This window comes from Alternaria alternata (assembly GCF_001642055.1).
Source record: "Alternaria alternata strain SRC1lrK2f unplaced genomic scaffold CC77scaffold_11, whole genome shotgun sequence".
Classification (NCBI taxonomy): Eukaryota; Fungi; Ascomycota; class Dothideomycetes; order Pleosporales; family Pleosporaceae; genus Alternaria; species Alternaria alternata.
Genome location: NW_017306200.1, coordinates 262,745 through 286,547, shown reverse-complemented (window position 1 = coordinate 286,547; position 23,803 = coordinate 262,745). Strand labels below are relative to the sequence as shown.

General features: G+C 52.8%; 10 protein-coding genes across 10 annotated transcripts; 5 read left to right on the top strand and 5 right to left on the bottom strand.

Annotated features, from left to right (window-relative positions):
- Positions 1-118: 118 nt before the first annotated feature.
- Positions 119-1,273, top strand: CC77DRAFT_936871 (GroES-like protein; the record flags this gene model as incomplete). Its single annotated transcript, XM_018534520.1, has 3 exons — positions 119-292; positions 342-438; positions 486-1,273. 3 exons carry the CDS (start codon positions 119-121, stop codon positions 1,271-1,273), a joined length of 1,059 nt encoding a protein of 352 aa, XP_018385554.1.
- Positions 1,274-1,472: 199 nt separating this feature from the next.
- CC77DRAFT_1020673 (hypothetical protein) lies at positions 1,473-3,552 on the bottom strand. The gene has a single exon (XM_018525104.1). The coding sequence runs from the start codon at positions 3,394-3,396 to the stop codon at positions 1,918-1,920; it is 1,479 nt and encodes a 492-aa protein (XP_018385553.1). The 5' UTR covers positions 3,397-3,552; the 3' UTR covers positions 1,473-1,917.
- Positions 3,553-4,626: 1,074 nt separating this feature from the next.
- CC77DRAFT_936585 (hypothetical protein) lies at positions 4,627-6,767 on the bottom strand (the record flags this gene model as incomplete). Its single annotated transcript, XM_018534503.1, has 2 exons — positions 4,627-6,197; positions 6,242-6,767. The coding sequence occupies 2 exons, from the start codon at positions 6,765-6,767 to the stop codon at positions 4,627-4,629; spliced, it is 2,097 nt and encodes a 698-aa protein (XP_018385552.1).
- Positions 6,768-8,066: 1,299 nt separating this feature from the next.
- Positions 8,067-9,895, top strand: CC77DRAFT_1020671 (WD40 repeat-like protein). The gene is made up of 2 exons (XM_018525103.1): positions 8,067-8,588; positions 8,706-9,895. The coding sequence occupies exons 1-2, from the start codon at positions 8,347-8,349 to the stop codon at positions 9,802-9,804; spliced, it is 1,341 nt and encodes a 446-aa protein (XP_018385551.1). The 5' UTR covers positions 8,067-8,346; the 3' UTR covers positions 9,805-9,895.
- A 100-nt stretch (positions 9,896-9,995) lies between these two features.
- On the top strand, positions 9,996-12,801 carry CC77DRAFT_99533 (glycerol-3-phosphate acyltransferas-like protein). The gene is made up of 2 exons (XM_018536459.1): positions 9,996-11,293; positions 11,345-12,801. The coding sequence occupies exons 1-2, from the start codon at positions 10,248-10,250 to the stop codon at positions 12,780-12,782; spliced, it is 2,484 nt and encodes an 827-aa protein (XP_018385550.1). The 5' UTR covers positions 9,996-10,247; the 3' UTR covers positions 12,783-12,801.
- Positions 12,755-15,789, bottom strand: CC77DRAFT_1020668 (ARM repeat-containing protein). The gene is made up of 3 exons (XM_018525102.1): positions 15,534-15,789; positions 15,240-15,385; positions 12,755-15,148 (listed from the first exon to the last, which is right to left on the bottom strand). The coding sequence occupies exons 1-3, from the start codon at positions 15,571-15,573 to the stop codon at positions 12,821-12,823; spliced, it is 2,514 nt and encodes an 837-aa protein (XP_018385549.1). The 5' UTR covers positions 15,574-15,789; the 3' UTR covers positions 12,755-12,820.
- Positions 15,690-16,992, top strand: CC77DRAFT_1020667 (hypothetical protein). Its single transcript, XM_018525101.1, has one exon. It carries the CDS (start codon positions 15,909-15,911, stop codon positions 16,635-16,637), a length of 729 nt encoding a protein of 242 aa, XP_018385548.1. The 5' UTR covers positions 15,690-15,908; the 3' UTR covers positions 16,638-16,992.
- CC77DRAFT_97842 (E set domain-containing protein) lies at positions 16,752-17,709 on the bottom strand. Its single transcript, XM_018536001.1, has 4 exons — positions 17,535-17,709; positions 17,150-17,469; positions 17,047-17,095; positions 16,752-16,996 (listed from the first exon to the last, which is right to left on the bottom strand). The coding sequence occupies exons 1-4, from the start codon at positions 17,623-17,625 to the stop codon at positions 16,866-16,868; spliced, it is 591 nt and encodes a 196-aa protein (XP_018385547.1). The 5' UTR covers positions 17,626-17,709; the 3' UTR covers positions 16,752-16,865.
- Positions 17,710-18,956: 1,247 nt separating this feature from the next.
- Positions 18,957-20,454, top strand: CC77DRAFT_1061597 (hypothetical protein; the record flags this gene model as incomplete). Its single annotated transcript, XM_018528452.1, has 5 exons — positions 18,957-19,023; positions 19,079-19,287; positions 19,348-19,510; positions 19,569-20,376; positions 20,430-20,454. 5 exons carry the CDS (start codon positions 18,957-18,959, stop codon positions 20,452-20,454), a joined length of 1,272 nt encoding a protein of 423 aa, XP_018385546.1.
- A 164-nt stretch (positions 20,455-20,618) lies between these two features.
- On the bottom strand, positions 20,619-23,310 carry CC77DRAFT_97701 (succinyl-CoA ligase subunit alpha). Its single transcript, XM_018535960.1, has 2 exons — positions 22,049-23,310; positions 20,619-21,997 (listed from the first exon to the last, which is right to left on the bottom strand). The coding sequence occupies exons 1-2, from the start codon at positions 23,081-23,083 to the stop codon at positions 20,858-20,860; spliced, it is 2,175 nt and encodes a 724-aa protein (XP_018385545.1). The 5' UTR covers positions 23,084-23,310; the 3' UTR covers positions 20,619-20,857.
- Between the last annotated feature and the right edge of the window lie 493 nt (positions 23,311-23,803).

The window sequence follows — 23,803 nt, the reverse complement described above, 5'->3', positions numbered from 1 at the left end:
GAAAGGTATATAAACCGCGTACCTCCTGCAAGACTGAACTCATCTACCATCAATCACACCATCGATCTACTGCTATAAACACTCCAGCAATTCCTCAATATCCACTACACACTTCAATATGAGCGAAATTCCCAAGGAGCAATGGGCGCAGGTCATCGAGAAGACCGGCGGACCCGTCGATTACAAGAAGATTCCCGTCCAGAAGCCCGGTCCAGATGAGGTTCTCGTCAACATCAAGTACAGTGGTGTCTGCCACACAGATCTTCACGCTGTGAACGGTGACTGGCCATTGGTAAGCATATCTCGTTTTGCCAATCTTAACATATGCTGACGGTTCCTAGGCTACCAAGCTACCTCTTGTTGGCGGTCATGAAGGTGCTGGTGTCGTAGTCGCACGAGGTGACCTTGTCACAGATGTAGAAATTGGCGATTATGCTGGTAAGTCATTCTTTGGTATGTTCGAGCACTACTAACTCATCGTCAAGGTGTCAAATGGCTAAACGGATCCTGCCTGGCCTGTGATTTCTGCCAACAAGCTGATGAGCCCCTTTGCCCGAAGCCTCTTCTGTCTGGATACACTGTCGACGGCACATTCCAGCAATACTGCATCGCAAAAGCTGCCCACGTCGCACGCATTCCCAAGGAGTGCGATCTCGCCGCTATTGCCCCAGTTCTGTGCGCCGGTATCACTGTCTACAAGGGCCTCAAAGAGTCGGGCGTTAAGCCTGGTCAATTCGCTGCCATTGTCGGTGCTGGTGGTGGTCTCGGTTCGCTTGCCTGCCAGTACGCAAAGGCAATGGGTGTACGAACAATTGCTATCGACACAGGTGACGAGAAGAAGAAGATGTGCACTGAAGAGCTCGGTGCCGAGGCCTTTGTTGATTTCTCAACGAGCAAGAACCTCGTCGCCGATGTACAAAAGGCAACACCCGATGGCCTTGGTCCCCACGTTGTCATCCTTGTCGCCGTCAACGAGAAGCCCTTCCAGCAAGCCGCCGAGTACGTCCGCCCACGCGGTACAGTCATCTGCATTGGTCTTCCAGCTGGCGCCTATCTGAAGGCGCCTGTTTTCGAGACCGTCATCAAGATGATCAGGATCCAAGGTTCATATGTCGGCAACCGCAAGGACAGTTCGGAGGCTATTGAGTTCTTCCGCCGTGGCTTGATCAAGGCCCCCTACAAGGTCGTTGGTCTATCTGAACTTCAGATGGTCTATGACAAGATGAACAAGGGTGCCATTGCTGGACGCTATGTTCTTGACACATCGAAGTAGGGCATTGATAATAGGACAAACGAGAAATGAATGTAATGTATATAGCAGAATTTTATCACATTGAATAATATCTCATCTTACTTGTGCATGTGATTTGCATTCCGGGTATCTTCGAGTTTTAACACATTAGAGGCAGATGAACAGCACATGTTGAAGTCGTCTCATTCCTCCGTCTACTATAGAAAACATAATATTGTGCCTCAATACTCGGCGGGTATAATTCGCGGTGCTCTGCCGTCTCTCCTAAGATCGCCTTCGCTTCCTAGCCATACAAATAGTTTGTAGTCCTGACTCCTCGTATCCATGTCAATCGTTTAGTCCAGTCAAACGCAGCCTTCTCCATCAAGTTTGCCCAGCCTGCATCGCGAATCGCTCACAGGAGATGTTCTGGAACGACCAGATGACTTGAAAAAGGGTCGCCGAGAGCTTGAAGCCAGCGCTGCTCGCCCACCATCTTTTGTCTGGAACGTGTGGCTGCAGCAGTCATTCAGACCTTTCAACACAGGGTCCACCCTAGCTGTTAGATGTTCAGCATCGCAGTCATGAAAAGAGACGACACCGACAGGCTGGTCCCCCTTTCCTCACTGTTCTGAACAAACCAGCCAAGATGGCGCGACAGTCAATCGATAATTGCTGACCATTTTTCAAACAACCCACTTCACCTCATCATCAGCGCACGTACTATCCATTTCCATCACATACTGCTCAAGCCGATCCATCATCCACCCAGACTGAATCGAGCCAGCAAATTGTGTGCCCTCTTGCCAGCGAATACATTTACTCGCCGCATCAGAATACTCCACACATCGCATCTTTGCACTTTCACCGAGCACGACTTTCGTAGACGTCGAACATTTCCCTGCGGCGTAGGAGAATTGGAGACAGGTTGGTTTGGAATGGCAGAGTAACTCGCATGCCTCAAAAGGGCCGGTATCGTCAACCTCTACGTCCATAGATAGGTTATCCCAGTCATCAACTTCGGCATAGAGCTGGGGGAGTATGTATTCTTGGAAGACATCGCGGTGGAGGGGTGGGGTCTTGCCAATTTGCTGACGTGTTTGCTCAAAGGTCCATAGGCTTTGGATATCGGTTGGCCGCATGTGGTGGTAGGTGATCGGCGCGTAACACCAGGGTGTTTTGTCGAGCTTCGTTACATTGTGGTCGAGTGATGAAACTGGATCGCCTTGGAAATGGGGGAATGCCCCAAACAAGTCTACATTAACGTCTTTCAAGGCCTGGGCTAGTACCATGTCACCCGCCCAGCTTTTGGTTGTGAACTCGTCATATTCGGCGAGGTTGGCATTTCGTTGTTCAGTTACTTTTCGTATAGCAGCGGACGACAAGACGAACCCAGACCCTCCATGAGCGAACAAGGTTTGTCCAATGTACATGTGCTTTCCGATGTATAACGGCTGGTCGGGATCGAACTGGCGCAGGTACTCGAGCATATTTTGCCAAACCATGTAAGTATCCGCTTCGATGAACACGAACCACTTCGCATTAGGACGGTACAGCAGAGCCTTGTCTACCATGGGGAGAAACTTGAAACGATCAAGTTTCCATGAAGGGTTATCCAGCGCACCACCTGGGCCACTTCCTAGATGCGTGGTATTTTTCAAACCCTCCCTGCCATGTGTGCGGAGATGGTCGTAGAGTTTGAACTCTGGTGCGGAAGCTTTAAGCTCGTCGCTGATTCCTTCAAAAACGTCGTGGATCTGGTGGCCTTGGATCTCCTCTTTGAGGTCTGAGTAGACGATATAGTCTGGCACGCAACGAAGTGTTGTCTCGAAGTGAACCGGTAGCTTCTCAAGGGCTTCTGTCGCCCCTGTTCGAAGAACTACCAGGACATCGTTTGCGATTGGCGATTCCGGGCACAATGGTGTTTCGGCGCCTTGAGAAATTTGCTGTGCAGAGGACAACCCAGAGCTAGATGTATCGTTGGCGCCTTGTGGATGGACAGTGGTCTCGTTTTGCTGCGGCAAGAGAAATTGGTAGACAACGAGAAAGCAGACTGCGATCCCTAAAAGTCCCGCACGCCGGCTACGTTTCCTTTGTCCTGCAGGAGAAGAATGTCTTCTCGGCCCATAGTACGTAGTTTTCTCGTCCCAGAAATCATGACGCATCTTGAAGAGAACGAGAAGGATAGGAGAAGAGTGATTCCCAGGGGAGATCTACGCGAGGTACTGCTGACATCTTCAAGTAGCAATGTTCCTCCGAGATGATACACAAGCCAAGTTTCGTGTGGCGTAGCTGGCGGCTGGATGCCTATTCGTATTTCCTTTGTTAGGCACGCGAGACGCTTGGTTATATCGCATATTGCGGCACAGTCGAGCACTGACTCGCCAAAACACAGGGGAAAGCGCCACCACTCCGTTAATCCCGACCAATAGAATAATTACAAAGTTAGCGTAATGGATAGTCGATTTGCAGAGTCGCCCAAGATATCCTCTGCATGTGGATATGTCGTGCCGAATGTCGCGAACCTGATCGACGAACTGCTCGTACTCGTGGTCTTTGCTCAAACAACAAATTATAGGAAACAGATCCCGTACGCAACGTGTTTGGGAGTGAGGAAAATACCGTGAGATTGGAATGTCAGCAGCCACATACTGTGGTCCCGCATAAAGCTGCATGTTGTGCAGTGCAGCGGAAAGGGGTAATCCCATAAACACACCTTCCGTATATGGCCGCAACCCACTCATATCCATCCCGTCGCTTCAATTGAACAACCGGAGGCGTTAATGTGCAAGTGCTCTTACCAAAATCAGATGGAGATGGAGGAATTGCGTTGTACTAGTAGTTGTGGCGTACAAAGCTAGAGTCAGGGCTGAAGTGACGGGCGGCCTAATGATGACTAGTCGACGAAGCTCAATCACACCAAACGGAACTTTGCCGAAGGGAATACCGCGTCCCAGCTAGCGTTCAAGATCCGAGCTATCAGCGAGTGGAGATGCGATTCCATATCGTAGTTTCGATGGTGCACGATCAGAATGCAAGCCCGTGACTCGCTATCAAAGGAAGGGCTTGGAGGAGGTGTGCAAGTGTAAATGGGGACAGATGCTCACAAGAGCAGCTCCCACCCATATCTTTTCAAATCCAAGGGTATATATTTACAAATGTCCCATGTGTACCATCCTATCTCAAAATATCCTCCTCGTGATCTTGTTATTAGGTATCGCAAATATGCTGTTCATGACATCGTTAAGAAAGTGACTCTTGTCCCAGGCACAGATATAGAAACCCAAGCGCCTTGCCCCTTGTATGAAAATGGTCATGAAGCAAGAGCCAAATAATACAAATCCAGAAGTCAGACGAAAAACCAGAACCAGCAGTTGAGGTCGTGCTAAAGATTGCTAGAAGAAATGTTGCCCGCCATATCCGTTCATCGCGGTCAGTGGCGGTTGGAGTAATGTTTGCGGTTGCTGTTGCTGGACTATGTTTGCGGGTACATAGTGGGTTTGGTATGGGTGTTGTGGCATGCTGAAGTCTGCCACAAGCAGAGGATTGCCAAAAGCGCGCCGCTGTACCGGAGCAGGTGCTACCGAGACTTGCGGCATCTGCTGCTGGACGACGACTTGGGGCTGTTGTTGCTGCTGCTGCTGCTGCTGTTGTTGTTGTTGTTGATATACAACATTGCCTTCTTGCATATGTCCGTTCATTTGCTGCTGTTGCTGTGGAGGCGGCGGAGGCGGTGGTTGCTGCTGTGGCTTCTGCTCTTGGTTTTGCGGTGTATCCCAGCCCCACTTCTGCTTCAGCTCTGTATTGACGAATCCTACACGCCAGCCTGTTTCTTGCCTGATCTTGTCGAAAATCTGGAGCACCTCTTCTTGTTCGCGTCGGTCCGTAAGTGGTTCGGCAGCAATGGCGAGAGATCGAAGCGCGACACTGGCTACACCACGGTCCTTGACGTGTGCACTGATACCGCAGATGAATTTGGAGTTTTGCTCAAGCATAGCCCACATGTCAGGTTCGCTAGGGCCTTGCAGTGGGTTGATCTGCGCTAGTAAGACAAGGGATGTGTGGTAGAAGAGCCGCGCGATTATCGATGCCCTCTTGATTAGCCAGACTTCAGGGAACGCTGAGCCTGATATGGTCTGTCCAGGATATAGATATGCCATCGGGTGCATGGTGCGCGGTATGTTCTCGTTCCACCTGTCCGTCATGTCTTTTAGCCGAAGCCATTCGTTGTGTCGGTCCTGCAAGGTTTGCCTGGCGACTTCCTGGTTCCTCGGTATTGACGCACGGAAGTTGCAGATCCTTGCGACGACATACAGAATGCGGTGTGTCCAGACTTCTTCCTTACCCGACTCGGTCTCTGGTGTGAAGTCCATCTCGATGCCCCATTCGTCTGGATCCCACGCAACTTGCCAGTTGAAGTGCAAGCAGCTCAAGATCTCCATGCCAACGTTAAGCCAAAAACAGGCCGCTCCAATGCCCGTCGATCTAGCATTCCATCGGCATTCCTTGATCAAAGCACGAGCTCCCGCAATGTGGTTCATCCGTTGTAGCGCACGTTCGCCCATAATTTCATATACGTTCAATATTACCGCCGTGGTCGCACACAGGAAGGTGTCGCGGTCGGGATCCTGCAAAGAGTGTAACAGATCGCGTGTAGCTACATCATAGTAGTGCAGTGCCTTTTCTTCGCTATACTTGGGATTGACAAGGGCAAGATGGCGCGCACCGCATGCGAGGAAAGCGTGTAACAGCATAGGCTCGTTCAGCGCATGAAAGGGTAATAGGCGTGAGAAATGCTTGTGCGCATCCATGCTGTCCATCCAAATGCCAATCTCCTCGACGAAGACTTGCATGTATAAAACCTCCTCCTGGCTCTTGAGGTAATCGCGCGTGGGCAAGGGCCCGGGGCTTGCGGAATGTTCCATCGTGTATGGGGACGGTGTTGGGCCGTTTGAGTAACTTGATACTGGGAGAGTCAGCTGGAATTCTCTCCACGGAACCTTGACTTACTTGAACGTCCATGGTGCTGCTGTGCCGGCTGTTCAAAATTATAGGAGAGTTGTGCTTGCTGGTACGACTCCTGTGCAATGCCCTGCATAGGAGGAATGTGCTGGCGCGACGAAGTTGGTGGTCTCATGCCAAAACCGTTGTTGCCCATGGGTGCGTTTGCTTCCATATCCTCGACTGGATACATCTCTCGACCGCCTACGTATTCCGAAGCAATGGTCCGTGACTCGTCCATGAAGGCTATCTGGTAGTCGATACCCTGGGGGATCAGGTATGCGTTTCTCTCGCAGGTTGTGTCGAGGAAGTTGAGCTTCTTGCCCCAATTGCACTCGCGCTGGGACTTGAGGCAGTTGTTGCACGTTGGCTTGGTCTCATCGCACTTGAGATGGCGCTCCCTGCATGTCAAGCAGCCAGTGCGTGTTCTCTTGGGTTTGTCGTCGGGCGTCGCATCGCTGGCTCTCTTCCTCGTGGGCAATGGCTTGCTCGTGGGCGAGTCATTATTGGACGGTGGTGTAGCCGTGTTGGCCATGCTGACGTTCCTCGACTACACGCGGCTCGTTTGAAAACAGTCGTTGTGCCGTCGCTCGCCGACGCAGGGCGACCACGACCCCGTAACAGGGCGTGCAGTGAACCGAGTCCGTTGGCCCCTCCACTTCGCCTTTGGTGTCCGATAGTCGAGTAAGGGCAGAAGGTTGTGGGTTGGGTCGAGGGCGGCAGAGTCGCAGTAGGGCGGTCGCAACAGGGTATGTTTCAAAGGCAATGGAGAAAATACAAGGGCGCGGCTTCGCTGTAGTGATGCGAATACAAAAGTCCAACGTCAGGCGCAGGGATACGGGGTATTTCTGAGGTCGTGTTGTCCAGTGCTGAGCTGCGCAAGAGGGTTTCTGCAGGCGTTCGGCCGCAACTAACATGCAGGAACGCGAAGGTGTCTAGGTTGAGGGGTGGGCCAGGAAAGTCATGGGACAAGGCGGTGCTTTTGGCGGGACAGAAGCAAACAAGAGTCGAGAGCGAGTCGCGAGGAGAGGTGGAATATTGGATTATACCTGAGCGGGCTGGCGTGAATGCAGGCTATGACGAACGATAGGAGAGTGCTCAGGGAGGGTTGCGAGGGCAGGTGTACGCGAGGCCGTGAACCGAGGGGCCTGTAACGTTGACAGTTATACTCTGAAACAAGACATATTCCGGGATCCCGGATAGCAAAATGTGGGCAGCTGGAGAATTATCACGACGATCCTAAGACGAAGGACGAAGAGGAAGGAGAAATGCGCTGTCCGGAAGACATCTGGGCCTTGGTATGCGCCAGTCCGGGGTGCGACGCCATGATGTGCGCGCCCTCCCGGTAATGATATGCAAACTTGCTTGGATTCGTTGTGACCTTCGGCGACGTAGCATGGAAACCGCTCTTCCCGTCCCGCGGACCCTCAATTGCTGTATATCATTTCTGCAGCGAGACGTACTGCCCAGCACATTAGCATCCTTCGTGGTAGTTCGTGCGAAGAGCTAAGAGCTACGCATTGTGGCGCAGGCGGGAGAGTGTTGACATGAGGGCCTAAGTGGGTCACTTGTCTTCAGCTATACAATACGCCAGAAATTACTGAGCAGATAGATGGGTTTTGCAGACACACGTCGCCCAACCGGCTTCTGGTATCTGCATGTCGCGTTGCGCCCGCGCAGCTTCAACGCTCCGTGAGATGCTGACTGGCTGCATTGCTGCTCGTCTAATCTTGTAGAGTTTTGTGATTAAGCTCAAGACCAGAATAGATCCCTGTACGCCTCGGCAATCTTTGCACTGTCATAGCACCTGGCATCCTTGAACACCTGGCGACGCCTTTGTATCCACTCGAGCTGAAAGGACATGATTCATCTTCCTCTCTACCATCCACCATGGCTACACTGCTCCCCTACAGCAGCTGCCAGATAACATTAGCGCACCAAAATCAAGCACCATCTGAGAAGGCAAAGCCTAGCCCGCAATCGTGCCAACTGCGCATGTACCCGTCGTTCGCGTTCTATAACCGACATTCAACCGCTCATCACTGGCCCCACCATCGCTTCTAGACGATCGTCTCTCGCGCCGGCCTGCCCGAAACTAATACCTCAGCTTGCTCATGGCCGTAGAGCGCCAGATAGCCACCCTCCCACCCGCACAGCCTACCGCTATCCTTCGTGGCCATGCCGCGCACATTCACAGTACTCTGTTTGTGCGCCAGAATAGCCGTCTGTTGACAGGCGACGCAGATGGCTGGGTCGTCTTTTGGAATGTTCAGACTAAGCGACCACTTGCAGTCTGGCCAGCCCACGATGGCCCCATTTTAGGATTCGCACAATGGGGAGAAGCAAATATCATCACGTGAGTCATGTTACAACACCCTGCAACTCACCTTAGGACAGTGTTAAATCATTCTCCACTTCCACCAGCTGTTACGCTATTACGTGCTGGGTTATACTGACTCCAGATTGTGTCTAGACATGGCCGAGACAACCGAATAAGGATCTGGCGACTGGAGTCAGATGATGAGGCAGGGAAGCTCTCATCGACACTGCCTGAAGACGGGAACCGACAAGTCACTCCAAAACCATGGCTTCTCCATTCACTTCCCGTAAACACTCTGAACTTTTGTTCCTTCTCAATGTGTTATCAATATCCAACGTCGATCGCGGAAGACGATTCCATCTTAGTAGCACTCCCATCAACGGATGACAAAGTAATCGACGTGTACAGCTTCCCTGGTGAGCTACTCAAAGTCAGGGTCCCACGTATACAGACAGTTGAGACCGGAATGGTCATGGCTGTGAAGCTTGTTCGCAGCCAAGCCACGCAGAGAATTCTACTTCTTGCAGGATATGAAGGCGGTGTTACGGCAGCTTTCATGCTGGCAGAAGAACATTCCAACACAGGCATAGAAACTGCGCAGCTCGTATACCTTAGCCAGCCCCATTCCCAGCCCATTCTGTCATTGGACGCTTCACCAGACGGCGACCTTTACTACACATCCTCAGCAGATGCTGTAATAGCCAAGCATCGCATACCAGAGTTGCCACACAATCCTGGTGGTGTAGACAACAGCTCGGATGTGTCCACTTCCAAACCTACGCCAAGTTTGTTCGCGAAGAAAAACATGAATCAGGACAAGCCTGGAACCTCGGCACCGAGTGGTCTATCTTCACTGCTTGCGTCCTCAGCACCACTACCGAAGTTTAGACCAGCTCCGCCAGTTCAACCGCTGGTCACTCCACAACCGCCGTGCAGAACAGTGGACACCAAACATGCAGGTCAGCAATCTCTTCGTGTCCGCTCTGACGGCAGGCTCTTTGTGACTGGCGGTTGGGATTCCCGGATTCGTATATATAGCATCAAAACACTCAAAGAAGTGGCGGTGCTCAAGTGGCACAAGGAAGGAGTCTACTCAACTGCTTTCGCAGAGATTCTTACACCAGAAGAAGCAGGCCATATCAGCAAGGCTGTCAACAAGCGGCAGATGGAGCGCGACGAGCAGACGAGGCTCAAACACTGGGTTGCGGCTGGAGCCAAAGACGGGAAAGTCAGTTTGTGGGAAATATTCTGATATGGTATTTTTCTGGTATGCGGCAACTCGACGAAGATGAATGTATATATCCAAGACGTACCATAGCATAAAGCTATACATTAGTCTACCATACAATGGCTGAAGTTAGTGGTCCTGATGGAGAGCGAATCAGAGGTGATGGACGCCGGCGTGGCATCCTGTGGGGAAGCCGAGGCATAGCGACCGGGGAAGTGGGTCTCACCTCAAGCTTGACGTTTCGCGCCGTCCATGGTCGCATCTCCTAATGGCTTTCCTCGCGATGTCATAGCATCAACTCTTGTAAAAGTTACCAGCAACAACGAAGAACAAACACCGGACGCGCCCTGCACCGCCCCATTATCCCGTGAGCGCGTCCCACTCATGCCACCCGCGCTCTCCGCCGCATACCTTCCCTAAGGAGACGCTCCTTGCTGTCGGCTGAATATTATCCCATTCCAGGCACCATGGCGTCTTCCGATGAAGATGACAAACCCTCCACCGCCCGCTCCTCTAGTCCCGAACAAGCTCCCGATCTCAGCATAACCGCCGACGACAATGTCTACCTGCACGCAGCCGGCTACAATGAGTCGCCCGACCGGGGCCTTATACACAGCTTCGCGCGCTTCCGCTCCTCGCCACTCGACTTCATCCGTGAGGTATCGCTGCACTTTTCAGGCACAGGATGGCGGTCCTTCGACGATCACATTGGGCAGCCAGAGTTCTACTCGGGCTTCAGCGAGGACATGAAGGCGAGGGTGTTGAGCAACCCGATGCTTGTAGCCAAGGTTCGCGAACTGGCAGACAAGCGCGTTGACGTGGAAGCGAAAGAAGGATTGCTGGGCGAACAGGCGCAAAATGGGGGTAGCGTCGGCGAGAAGGATACAAAGGCCAAGAGGAGGATGCAGATTGAGGAATCGCTTATGCAGGTCAGCGAGGGCTGGACGGATTCCATGATCTGCAAGATGGAAAGCAAGGGCTTTATAAGAGGCGCATATTATTTTGCGACACAACTCCTGACAAGAGCATACCACCAGGGCGTGCACGTCTCGAGCGAGGAAGTGCTACGCTTACGTGCGGTTGCAGAAAAGGCTGCAAAAGATAAACACTCCATCATCTTCCTCCCTTGCCACCGCTCTCACGTCGACTACGTCTCCTTGCAGATCATCTGCTATCGGCTTGGGCTTGCTTTGCCAACTGTAGTTGCTGGAGATAACCTGAACATCCCCGTCCTCGGGTCCTTTCTACAACATGCGGGCGCAATGTGGATACGAAGAAGCTTCGGAGACGATCAGCTGTATATCACGTTGGTCCAATCGTACATTGATACCCTGCTGCAATGCGGATACAACTTGGAGTGTTTCGTCGAAGGTGGGAGGAGTCGTACAGGCAAGCTTTTGCCGCCCAAGTTTGGCATACTCAGCTACATGCTAGATAGTGTCGCGAGTGGCAGGGTGGAAGATGCCATCATCTGTCCGGTTTCGACCCAGTACGACAAGGTCATCGAGGTCGAGTAAGTTCTCTAGGTAACTTTTACGTTATCTCGAATACTGACATGCCACAGCTCATATATCAGCGAACTTCTCGGTCAACCCAAGCCCAAAGAAAATCTAATGGACTTTCTCTCCGCTTCCTCCGTCCTCTCTCTCAAACTCGGCCGCGTAGACGTTCGCTTCCATGAGCCATGGTCGCTCAAATCCTTCATCAACCAGCAACGCGATCGTTTCTCAAAACTACCCCAACAACTAGATACTAAAGAAGATCGACTCCGTCTCCTCCGCACACTAGGCTACAAAGTGCTGTCGGAGATCAACGACGTCTCAGTTGTGATGCCGACCGCCCTCGTTGGTACTGTGCTACTGACGCTGAGAGGACGTGGCGTAGGAAAATCAGAACTAATACGCCGTGTCGAATGGCTCAGCGACCGGGTTCGCGCTCAAGGTGGTCGTGTAGCACACTTTGGCAATCTCCCCACTAGCGTTGTCGTTGACCGCGCTTTAGAAGTCTTGGGACCTGGCTTGGTTGGCCTTGTCCCTGGCTTACCAGAAGATACATACTACGCCGTCGATAGGTTCCAACTCTCCTTCTACAGAAACATGACCATCCACCTCTTCATCTTGCAAAGTCTGGTTAGCGCAGCGCTGTACACACACGTCAAGCAGGGTGGCGGTCCGGAGTACCAACGCATGTCCTATGGTGATTTGCGCGCGCAGGTACACTTCCTATCACAACTCTTCCGTGGAGAGTTCATCTTTCCCACCGAAGGTCTGGATATCAACTTGGCGAAAACCCTCGACGGACTGGAGAAGGATGATGTGATTACTATGTCACGGTCGAAAACCGAGCTCGGGGAAGAGACTGTTGATTTTATTGAACTCTCACCAGCCGAACGGACCCAAGGACGCGAAAACTACGACTTTTATTGTTTCCTCATCTGGCCATTTATTGAAGCTGCGTGGCTCGGTGCTATCAGCCTGATGATGTTGGCACCGCCCGTCTCACCCCTTCATACTCCTACACCCAAATCCTCCTGGTTGGACCTCAAGAAAGTCCAAGACCGCGCACAAGTCCTCGGAAAGACTCTTTACCATCAGGGTGACCTCTCCTACTTCGAAGCCGTAAACAAAGAAACGCTCAAGAATGCTTACGCACGATTCCAAGAAGAAGGCATGATTCTTGTTACCAAACCCAAAGGCAAGACTCCAGCTACTATCAAATTGGCGGAGGAGTGGACTCCGCAAAGAGGATCTGATGGCGGTATCATTGCGGACGGTCCGTTGTGGCGCTTTGCTGAGCGGATCAGTGCTTCCAGAAGGGAGGGCAAGAACAGGCGCGATGGAGCGACAGTGCAAACGAGGGTTTTGGCGTTGGCGGATTTGGTCGGCGAGAAACTTTGGGATGAAGCCGTATTTGATGAAGGAGAACTAGATGGTGAGGAGGTAGGGGTTGTAGAAGGAAAGGCGAAGAGCATGCGAAAGAGAGGGAATATGGCGCGACTATAGTCTGCTTGTTGTATGATATACCATCTACATGCTCATGACTACTTGATGAGATTACCTCTTTCGTCGTCGTCATCATCAGTCTCCTCTTCACTGTCTGTTTCGTACTCGCTCTCCTCCTCTGTCTCTTCTTCCTCATCGGTTTCCTCTTCGCTGCCGCTCTCCTCCTCTTCTTCCGCAAGCCAGTCGTCGAGCGTCTTCTCTTTTTGCGGCGCCTTACTCGCCCCGCCAAGACTAGAATCTCCACCCATGCCATTCAGACTTCGCGGACTCAACATGCTGTCAGGTGTCATCCTGCTACTACCACCGGCTGCAGCGTCTAGCCTTTCTGCTGCAGACATGTTCTTCGCAGTCTCATAGGCGGAAACGTATGTTGAAGAAGAGTTTGAGATGGCCTCATCGCGCAGAGCCGGATCTGGTTCGTTCCCCTCTTTGACCCAGCGAGGCAGATCTTCATAGCCTCGCAGACCACCGACGCCGCCTTCGTCGCCTATAACAAGACTGGCACTGCCGAGCACGTAACCTTTCCTTGTTTCACTTGGACTCGGAATGTGTGGTACTGGTTTCGGTGCGAGAAGTAAGAGCGACGCGAGTTGTGTCGATGTTGGTGTCGCCAAAAGCGCCTTGTACACGCGGGCGCGGTCGCGGAGATCGTACGAGGTGTCGTATCTCACGAGTAGGAGTACATAGTTGTATAGTGCCTCGATAATGTGTGGCTTCTCCTCTTGAGGTTCCTCGTTTTGTGGAGCCGACTCAAGATGTTCGTCCCTAAAGCCGCCCTGGTCTTCCTGGAAGTCATCCATCAGCGACGGACTCGGTTTAGGCTCTTCTTCTTTTGGCTCTGGAGGCGGGTTTGCGGCCAAGTGATGTACATAGACCTTTGCTGCCAGTAGCACGATTTGAAGTTTTGCCGGCTCAGCTTCATCCGCAAAGCCTTTGACAAGAATGCGCAAGACGTCTGCCGCGATGTTGTTCTCAGGGTCGATGCCCGCAAACTCTCCAACCAGCCATATGATGCTCGCTCGTGCCTGGGGGCTGGTCGCTGCATCCAAGTGTTTTGCTAACCGGACTACAGTCGTCCGGTGAGCGTTGGGGTCCCGTTGAATCAGATGTCGGATAACCTCCAGTGACTCAGCAACCAGGTGAGTATCAGCGGACCCAATGTGCTTCAACAGCAACTTCAGACATCTTGCCGAGGTCTGTGGGCTTGTCGCGGGGCTTTGTGAACATCGCCCAATTGCACGCACCGACTCCTTGACCAGCGCGGGATCCAGACTGCCAGAATGCGAGAAATGGCTCAGTTCGGCCAGGATTAGACTCTGCAGCCTCAACTGTGCGTGAGGGAATATCAGAGTAAGCAGCTCTAGCTTGAGCTGCCAGATGTGTGGCGCGTCTGTCGATCGCACCAGGAAGTGGGTGTAGTACTTGACGAATGGCTCCGGATGTGTCAGACAGACCTGTACGATGTTGTACAGTGCTATGTGCTGGATGTCACCCGCAGATCTCAAGAGGGATACTAACGGTCCGATGGCCTGCGTCAGGTACTCCGGAGTACCAAGATATAGGTATGTCCTTGCTACCGCTATCACCACAGCCGCATTTCGGGATTGCAGGAGCGATTGGCAGCCCTTCAGTAGCAGTTCAAGGTCCGGATCAAGCACCGCGACCTCTTCCATGTCCTGTTCCTGTTCCTCCTCATCGGACTCGCTTTCTGAGTCGTAGAAGCCTTTTGTCGATTGTTTCGTCTTACTATTCATGCTGGCACTGGCTGCTTTCTTGACTTTTCTCGTCCGGCGCGGAAAGCATCTTCTTGCATATATCATCATGAGTCGCAATGTAGCCAACTGCCCCCACTCGTCCATATCAACTAGCTTTCGTACCAAGGAGCGATAGTGCGGGTGTATGAGGTCCAGACGGTCTGGACACAGTTCCAGGAAAGATGAGACTGCTGCGCCAGTTACGAAGTACTGTTTGTCTCCTAATAATGTCGAGAGGTATTCGAGCAGTTGCGGCTCGGTATTAGGGTCCAATCTGTAGCACTTGGGTATTGCCAGAGCTGCTGCTCTCCTCACGTATGCCGACATGTCGCCAGAACCGCGCTTGATGCCCAGGCTAACAATCTGGCTAATGACAGGCACCCTTATGCTGGACATGACGCGTAAAGCGAGGGCGCGGAGTTGAGGGTTCGTGTCGGTGAGGGATTTCTGTATGGTATTGATGGAGAGGAGCGCGGTATCCGGTTCGTGTTCGGCATGCTGGAGGAGGTAGATGTAGACGAGCTTCTTGACCTGGAGGGACGGTGACGCGACATTCTTGATTACGTGGGAGAAGAAGGGGAGGGTCTGCGAAGGCGGCTGGCGGTAGGACATCTAGATGGGCTGTAGTCAGTTACTAGACGTTCCACAGCGTCCAATGGGCTGATGATGCGGGAGTCTCGAGGCCATGGCGGGGTGTTCCTACAGTGACGACTCTGCGCAGTCCTTCGAGCACATCGCGCTCTGATCTGCTGTCGAGGAGCTTCTTGAGCTGGCCCGAGGGCAGTTCCTTTGTGGGGGCTCGGCGGACATTGCTGGCATCGCGGGCGGCTTCGAGGGTAAGGTCGCGAGCTGCGGAGAGGGACCAGTGAGCGAAGTTCGAGGGATGCATGACAACAACGGCACCGAGCAATTACATGTCCAAAAAGCCCAATGGCGCAGGGGAGAGGAGCACAAAGCAGGCGGCATATCTGTATGAAAATTGTGAAAGGCGCCATACCTGTCTCCAGCAAGCTCGATATGCGACTGATGGACTCCATGACCGCGACTTGCGCGTGGGAGAGCGCTTCGGTCCGCGCTTCGTCTCTGCCCACGAACGGGATGTCGACTATGCAGAGCCAGGCAAGGGAGGAAGCAGGTTCTGGGCCTGGTGGTCGTGATCAAAAGTCCTGGCGTGCATGCACTTGGAGTTCTGATGGATGGACAACGTAAGTAGTGGGGGTGGTCAGGGTGCGGGTACTACTGCTGATTGGCGTCGGGGCTGTCGAGGTTGCGCTCCCCAAGGCCTACCTTCCGCCCCGAATCAGTACACCGATGACAGACGGCACCAGCACACATGACAGCCGAGAAACTTTCCACAAGTAATCCGTCTGTCATGTCGCCAGCACCCACCGTGCTCTACCCGTTGACCCTTCCGGGCCTGCTTCACTACCTTCTCACTACACAGTCCGACACATGTCCAACGCTGCTGATCGTATGCTCGAGCCGAGACGTATTCATCCAGGACCTTGCAAGCTCACTGCAGAATCACGACCGTCATGACACGCATAGTCTAGAGCAGCTGGTCGCGCCCACTCTTCACAACTTACTCACGACACGGCATGTCAAACTCGCCTTCTGCGCGTCTGTGCAAGCCTTGTTAGCCTACTTGACTGCATATGGTCGGTCTGGAACTAATCTCGCCGACGAAGCCGACGAAAGGGAAAGGGTCGTTTTGGTGAATCCACTCGCTCTACATGCGCCCACGTCTTTCTTCTCAGCTCAAGGCCTGTCTAGATGCTTTGCCGCAGCGGCCGAGGTTGCGCTCAAACCCGGTGTAACGCTTCATATTGTCGAGTGTGAGGGAAAGCGCGGGCATCCGGACGAGCACAATGATGAGGACGCAGACATGGAAAATGATCCCCCAGAGCACTCCGCTGAAGCGCAGACCCAGGATCCATGGGAACAGGAAATCTCCATCTTGAATGTGTCAGCCCGCAGATTCGGATCTGGCAGCGGCGAGCGAGCTTGGGTAGGTCGCACTACCAGGGCCAAGTGGGTAGCAGCAAGGTGGTTTCTCTTCCACAGCCTCGAGAATCAACAACCACACGCAGACCAAGGGTGAACAATAACGTGCTCTAGTGATCATGAGTAAAAGGATCCTGCAGTTTTGATTCGCCGTGTATGCGCCATCAAGCCGGACTGATTGAGTCCATCTACATGGCCGTCGCTTCGTTACTTCGTGGGAGCCTAAGCTGCCCTGGATATCCATCGCTTCCAATCGAAAGAAAATGACACCTTCCGCCACATTGCTACATAACTCCCCCTATTAGCCAAGCTTATGCAACCCCGTTTACCAATCCTTCTTGATGTCGAAAGACCAGGTGAACTGCAGATGAGTCTGCTTGTCATCGTCGACGAACTTGGAGACGGCGGTGTAGTGGCCACGGCCGAGCATACCGGAGGGAGCGGTTTCGGGTTCGACTGGGACGCGTGTCAGTAGATTGTGCAAGACGTTGTCGGGCTGTACCTACACTTCTTCTCGTAGTATGGCTTCTCCTCTGTGTTGGGACCGTATGAGCCCTATTACAACTGTTAGCTCGTGTCCCGATGCCCTGGTGTAGTGGGTGTGCCTACCATCATCTCCTGTAGCTTCTCGCTGACACCCATGCGTGAGACCTTTTGGAGGTACTTCAGACCGGACAGGATGTCGTGTTGGACCTTGAACTGTGCCTTCATGCGGAACCGAGCACCCTCCTTGATGGCGAATGGCTTCTCCTTGAGAGCTTCGACAGCGCCAGGTGCGCGCAGGTCGATAACGATATCATCACGGCCTTCGACCTCGAGAGCGAGGGAGAGGATGATACACCGGCGAGGGTCGTTGGGGTCGGAGATGTCCTTGCCTTGTCCAAGACCAAGGGACTTCTTCCACTTCTGGAGAGACTCGTCGTTCTGGTCTGTAGCAGGGCGGGTTAGCTATAGATACAGGCGATTAGCTCCTCGGAGAAACTGTGGAACCTACCCAGCTGCTGGTACTCGTCAATCGTCTTCTTCTCGCCAACCTTGAAGCCCTCGGTCTGCTCGGCGTGTAGGTCGTCTGCGTGGTCGGCCATGGCTGATGTAAGTGGTTTATTGGGAGTGCAAGCTTGGGGAATTGGTGTAAGTCAGCAAAAGAAATGTTGTGGAGAAGTTAAAGGGTCAATGGTAGCAGTGAGGGGCGCGGCCTCGTGTTGAGCCTCGCGGTTAGCGGGGCACATTCACCGCTCCAGCAAGTCGAGCTCCTCATTGGCTACGTTCCTGGTTGCCGCAGTGCTGTGGACCCTTTGATATGCCGCAGGCTGTCCAGACTCCTGCTGCAACACAACTACCTCTACCATGGTCCTGTTCCCAGAGAAAGAAGCGCCCTGAGGTATGAACTGTCTCATGGTCGAGCATAGACCAAACCCCGCTTGTTCTTTTTTTGAATCGGCCAACTACGTCTGCAAGTTCGTGTGGAATGCGACCAAGGATTGGAGCTTCTGCCAGACCGACACGCCTTGTCAGTGAGCTTCGTGACGTGGTTAGCGCTATGCGTGGTAGCGTATGCATCCCGTCTCGGAGATATAAGCTTAAAGTGATAGTGCCAGGTGATGCCCGGGCAAGAGAACAGCTTGGAACAGACGAGCTTCTTTGTGTGTAGCTTCGCAGCGCCGGTTTCGATGATTCCTCAAGGGCGCCTGCGGAATTATACTCCCCGAGGTTTGACCAGACGATCACGGGACCCGGTCTCTATTCTGCGGCAACGAGTGCCCCTTTAACGCCATATCAATTGAGTTTGCGCCGCATGAGTGGGACTGTCTGCTTGCGTTGTTTGAAAGTGAAAGTGTGCTGCTGCTCAGGAGAGACGCGCTGCAAAGTCACGAGAAAGTGCCAAAACGCGTGACTTTTCTACACTTTCCTAATCGAGCGCACGGAAAGACCAGACGACGCTTCATCGGGCCTGCAATGCCATGACAATATGGGCAGAGCCAATCGGCAAGCAACACAAGCATGGCAAATACACTAGAAAGGGTGTCGCGAAACTTTTTGCGTTCGCGCAGACACGTCCGGGGTGGCTGGGCGTCATCTTCCTGGGAGCGCTAGTGCACAGGGATAGCACACCCGTCGCTCCTTCCTGTCCCCGTCGCATCGCAGCATCTTTCATCACGTCGATCGCGCGCTTTCACTCCCTCTCGCCACGTCGCCGTTCCCTCACGAATCGACGCTCAGCTGCTTTCACCCGTCGCGCGACCCGGTCCGCCAGTACATTGCTACTGACGATTGCGCGCGTCATACGTAGTCCAAACCCGCTCCGAAACTTCACGCAACCGCCTTTGCGCTGCGCGCTTCACATATCGCCAAAACGCGTTCTATTTCTACGCGCACATCAGATCAAACTTTAATACATACCCGCAACATCACCACCATGGTTTCCCATCGCAACCTGCCCGAGAGGAAGAATCCTCTCCTCGAGCCCACCGATGCCACGGCCGGTATGTACACGTTGCATCGCGTTATTTCAGCTAGCCATCTAACAGTTGTGCGCAGTCGAGATTCTCATCGAGAGACGTCGACTAGGACAGACAAACCTCGGTGTAAAGCCCGGCGTCAGTGGCCTTACCAATGCGACCAAGCCGGAGAACATGGGCACGTTCGACTACGCGCATTTGAGGGTTCCATTGCCAAAGGACCTGACAGGATCCGGCATTTTTACATTGAACAAGACCTCGGCTTTCCCCGAATCTTACTTCCTGATGGTACGCGATGAAAAGAAGCCATGGCAGCTGGCGCAGACATCCGACTAACGCGACAAACAGCGACGCAGCAGCGACGGCTATATCAGTGCCACAGGCATGTTCAAGGCTGCGTTCCCTTGGGCCTCCCTCGCAGAGGAGGAAATGGAGCGCAAGTACCAAAAGACGTTCCCTTCCGCGGGCGCCGAAGAGGTCGCCGGAAGCGTGTGGATTGCGCCTGAGGAGGGTAAGTGACTTACTTTTACCTTTACCCAGAACCTCGCGCTAACAGAAATGTCATATAGCTCTCGCACTGTCTGACGAATACTCTATGCGTCATTGGATTGAGGCACTTTTGGACCCCGCGCCGATCGAGAAAGGCAACAAGGATAAATCAAACACCCACATTCAGATGCCTCCTAAATTCGACGTCGCGAACGCCACACCTGCGACTCTCCCCGCACCTGGCCTTCGCACAACGCGCGCGCGCTCGGCTCGATCTGTATCACCTAGCAGAGGCGCAGCAACCCCCAGCCGAAAGTTTGCGACCCCACGCAAGTCACGATCCACAAGAAGTGCGATGAAGCCCGAACTCACCAAGGCTGACGAGGTCGTTACTCCATCGAGTGCTCTGCAAACTATCATTGCCAACGGCGCGACACCTTCTGAGTCAGTCGCATCATCTGTCGATGGCGAGGTCAAGGAGAAAGAGGTGGCGATCGAGAAGACAGAGCCAGATGTCAAAGAGGGCACCGTTCACATTGAAGTCGAGCAGACTGTTGAGACTAATGGCGACACCGAAAAGACGAGCACTAATGTCACTGTCGATGTCCCACACAGCCACGCCGCACTTCCTGAGCCGGAAGACCCTACCGCCATGATCGAAGAGGCCAAGCGAATGGTCGCAGAAGCACAAAGGCTAGATGGCGCATCGTCATCGCAGGTCGCCAAGTCGACAAAGCGTGGAATTGAAGATGTCTTGGACGTTGAAGATCTCGCCGAGGAGCGCTTGAGCAAACTTGCAAAGGTTGCATACACAACCGAGCAGAAGATGACCAAGGAGAAGGTTACACGGAGAGCGCTGGTTGGCGTAGGTGTCATGGCAATTATCGGGTAAGTCTTCACTAAACAAACTCCATATTGGGCATACAACTAATGAAATACAGCACCGCCTTCCAATACTTTGTATAAGCCGATCATTATGCTGTGCTATTTCTTTCTTACACCATACGGTCTCGCGCATGTTTTGAGTATTTGGAGGCTCTCCCTCGCGCGATTGAGTTCCATGTGCTTTACTTCACTTCGATTTGTTCGCAGATACCAACACCCAAATTTTTCTGATCTTTTATACAGGCGTCCGGGAGGCTTGTACGCTATTGCATGAAGGACATTGGTGGCTGGCTCCCTTTGGAAGGAAAGGAACTTGTTCTGAGGTGGGAGCGGCAACACTCGTTCTGTGTTCAAATGGAGAAAAGGTTGTCCGGGTGGTCAACAGTAGAGCATTTTAATCTGATATCCCCCAATTCTCATTGTTGTCAATCATACTATCGATCCCGTGATGTCAGAGATCATCTTGCGTGTGCAGTGATGACATTTACAATCCTCTAGCATTAGCCAGTTCTCCAACCTTCCTGACTGCCTCTTCAAAGTCGTCAAATGCATGAATGGGCAGTTTAGCTTCTTCCAGCACCTTTTGTCCTTTCTCTTCATTTGTTCCCCTCAATCTAACGACGACTGGTTTCTCTACTCCAATCTCCTTGAAAGCCATTATGATTCCCTCGGCGATCATGTCGCACAACGTCAGTCCTCCAAAGATGTTTACAAAGACGACGGAAACGCGGGGATCAGATAGGATGAGCTTAAACGAGGTCTTGATAGTGGCGGACGTCGCCTTGCCACCCGTGTCGAGGAAGTTGGCAGCAGAAGTCGAGTAAGGCGGTTGAGAAAGACGCAGAGAAAGCGTATCAACCGTGTTTAACGCGAGTCCAGCACCGTTGACCAGAGTACCAATCAGATTTCGCGGTCCTTCCTCGGTAGTAGAGGACGGTGGCGTTTGAGTCCCTGCCTGAGTAGTGCCAGCAGGAAATTCAGGAGAGCCCAAGGGTATGTAAACAATACCCGCTTCTTCTGCTTCCCGATCTGTAGCTGAAACGGAGGCTTGATCGCGTAGAGTGTGAAGATCAGCTTGTCGTTTTCCTGACTTGAACGCTGCGTCGTCGAAGAACAGGTATGGTTCGTAGACAAGCATCTCGTCGCTCTCTACAGACAGAGCGAGCTTGACATGGGTGTCTATGGCTTCCTTCTCTTTGTATAGCTTCCAGAGATTCTTAATCAATTCGACTGTTTGGGCTTTAGCTTTAGGTGGTGCAGCGTCGAGTTGCATGTGTGCGATTGCGGCTTGGATGGTCTCTGAACTGGGGCCTGCACGGTAGTCGAAGGGAAAGCGACGGACGCGTTGGTTGAGTGTGGAAGCATTTGCGGTGGGTGATGCGATGATTGAAGGACTGCGGGCTGAGCGATTGGGGGAGATTCCTAGGTAATGTGTTGACGGTGAGCCCTCAGGTGGTACAGTTAAGTTCATCTTGTATTCTTTGAGGAGGTTTGTAGATTGGTCTCGGGTGAGATGGAGAGTACGTCTTTGTTGAGGCACGATTGACGGTCTAGCGGAAAAGTCAAGTCTCCGTGTGAAGTTTGAAGTATGATATGAGCGGCGTTGTTGAGCGGCGGATTGTTCCTAGTCGCGGTCAGTGTCTCGATACCCGGTCTCTCTCAACTTCGAACATACAGTTTTCTTCACATTGCCACCGGCCTTTGCAAGAATATCCTTCATCACACCGCCAAATTTAGCAGGATGATCCACCATAGTTACACCGGCATTTTCAAGCGCCTTGTACTTTGAAGCCGCAGTGCCTTCTCCCAGACCGACCCACGCGCCTGCATGACCCATTACCTTTCCGTGCGGCGCTTCGAATCCCCCAATCACAGCGGCAATAGGTTTCGGATTCTTGACACGCCTCTTGTAGTCATTGATCCAGTCCGCCGCCTCCTCTTCTGTTGTACCGCCTAGTTCGCCGACGATGATGATAGCTTTGGTATCTTCGTCATGCTCAAAAACTTTCAAGGCATCGACAAAGTTGGTCCCAGCGATCACGTCACCTCCTACTGCGATGCATAGACTCTGACCAACACCAGCTCGCGTTAGAGATCCTACGGTCTCGTATGAGAGCGTGCCAGATTTTGCTACAATGCCGATGTGCCCAGGAGAGAACGTTGGGAGTGGTTGGAACCCGATCCTGCATTTCCCAATAGCAGAGATGATACCAGGGGCATTGGCACCCACGAGCCGCGACTTGGACTGCGACTGCAGCATCGAATGTATCCTCATCATATCATGCAATGGAATGTGTTCCGCAACTGCAACGATGAGTGGCACCTCGGCTTCAATGGCCTCTTCAATTGCAGCTGTCGCCTGATGAGCTGCCACATAGATTCCCGTGGCATCTGGCTTCAATTGTTCCATGGCGGCCCTCACAGACGGCAATACAGGCAGCCCAAGATGCTCTCCTGAGCCGTTGGGTTTCACACCGCCAACCACATTGGTCCCCCATTCTATCGACTCTCTTGCATTCGCAGTGGCTTGTTTTCCGGTAAATCCTTGGAATATCACGCGTGTGTGCGAACCGATTTTGAGATTTTGAATGGTGTCATCGTAGTTGTTGCGTCGAGAGGAGACCGAGAAGGTGGCACAAGGTGTCCTTCGGCAGGGCTTTTGCGCCGTGCGGACGTTATTGCGCAAGATACGCACTTGCTGTGAAAGCATATCGGATAGAACGAGCTTTTAGATCAACGTCATAGACTGTTTCGGTACTTGGAACGAACCGTCAAAACCACCACAACCGGGTCTCAATCGTAGAAAAGAAAGACGATAACGAAGCACGCTCTTGCTTTGTCCGCTCAAGTTGAGTCCTGTATCTAGACATCTGGTACCTCAGATGAGCTCAGAGGTAACTAACCGACGTGCATTGCGGCTACATGCGAGTAGCCGAATGGACCCCTCATACATCCGAACCTCGGGCGACATCGGAATTCTTAAACAACTGTCTGCGCGCCCTGCAGACTGCGGGTTCATGGTGCTTTTCTGCGATTCACGACCGATGGTCGGCAGGCATCTACCGAAGCTGACAAGCTCAGTTGGTTTGGAAGGGCAGTTTCTGGTGTAGCCTAGACACAGCAGAGGAGCAACATGCCACAGGCTAATCATAGTATAGCCGACACTCAAGTTCTCACCAGACGTTGATGTGATTTCCTCTTCGCATTCAAAGTCGAAATTTCATGTGCAACTATACGCAGACCTCGGCCATTTTCATGTGTTGCATGCCCAGCGGAAAAGTGCCTTGCATGCTTACCCCAGATCCCCCGGGGCCGCGGAAGTGGGTCGCGTGACGTTGTTGGCGTCGGCTCGCGTGGCTTTTTACACATCACCCGCCAGGTCAAACAAGACAATTGACCGCCCGCGCGACCACGTCCACCGCCTCCTACT

Excerpts from the sequence above, each read along its gene's own strand:
- CC77DRAFT_99533 (XM_018536459.1), top strand. The coding sequence starts at position 10,248 with ATGGCGTCTTCCGATGAAGATGACAAACCCTCCACCGCCCGCTCCTCT. Across the intron at positions 11,294-11,344 it reads GACAAGGTCATCGAGGTCGA|CTCATATATCAGCGAACTTC; the intron begins GTAAGTTCTCTA and ends GACATGCCACAG.
- CC77DRAFT_1020673 (XM_018525104.1), bottom strand. The coding sequence starts at position 3,396 with ATGCGTCATGATTTCTGGGACGAGAAAACTACGTACTATGGGCCGAGA.
- CC77DRAFT_1020667 (XM_018525101.1), top strand. The coding sequence starts at position 15,909 with ATGTCGCCAGCACCCACCGTGCTCTACCCGTTGACCCTTCCGGGCCTG.
- CC77DRAFT_1020668 (XM_018525102.1), bottom strand. The coding sequence starts at position 15,573 with ATGGAGTCCATCAGTCGCATATCGAGCTTGCTGGAGACAG. Across the intron at positions 15,386-15,533 it reads ATCGAGCTTGCTGGAGACAG|CTCGCGACCTTACCCTCGAA; the intron begins GTATGGCGCCTT and ends CCCTCTCCGCAG. Across the intron at positions 15,149-15,239 it reads GACTGCGCAGAGTCGTCACT|ATGTCCTACCGCCAGCCGCC; the intron begins GTAGGAACACCC and ends CAGCCCATCTAG.
- CC77DRAFT_1020671 (XM_018525103.1), top strand. The coding sequence starts at position 8,347 with ATGGCCGTAGAGCGCCAGATAGCCACCCTCCCACCCGCACAGCCTACC. Across the intron at positions 8,589-8,705 it reads GGAGAAGCAAATATCATCAC|ACATGGCCGAGACAACCGAA; the intron begins GTGAGTCATGTT and ends GATTGTGTCTAG.
- CC77DRAFT_97701 (XM_018535960.1), bottom strand. The coding sequence starts at position 23,083 with ATGCTTTCACAGCAAGTGCGTATCTTGCGCAATAACGTCCGCACGGCG. Across the intron at positions 21,998-22,048 it reads GTGGCAATGTGAAGAAAACT|GAACAATCCGCCGCTCAACA; the intron begins GTATGTTCGAAG and ends GACCGCGACTAG.
- CC77DRAFT_97842 (XM_018536001.1), bottom strand. The coding sequence starts at position 17,625 with ATGGCCGACCACGCAGACGACCTACACGCCGAGCAGACCGAGGGCTTC. Across the intron at positions 17,470-17,534 it reads TGACGAGTACCAGCAGCTGG|ACCAGAACGACGAGTCTCTC; the intron begins GTAGGTTCCACA and ends GCCCTGCTACAG. Across the intron at positions 17,096-17,149 it reads AGAAGCTACAGGAGATGATG|GGCTCATACGGTCCCAACAC; the intron begins GTAGGCACACCC and ends CAGTTGTAATAG.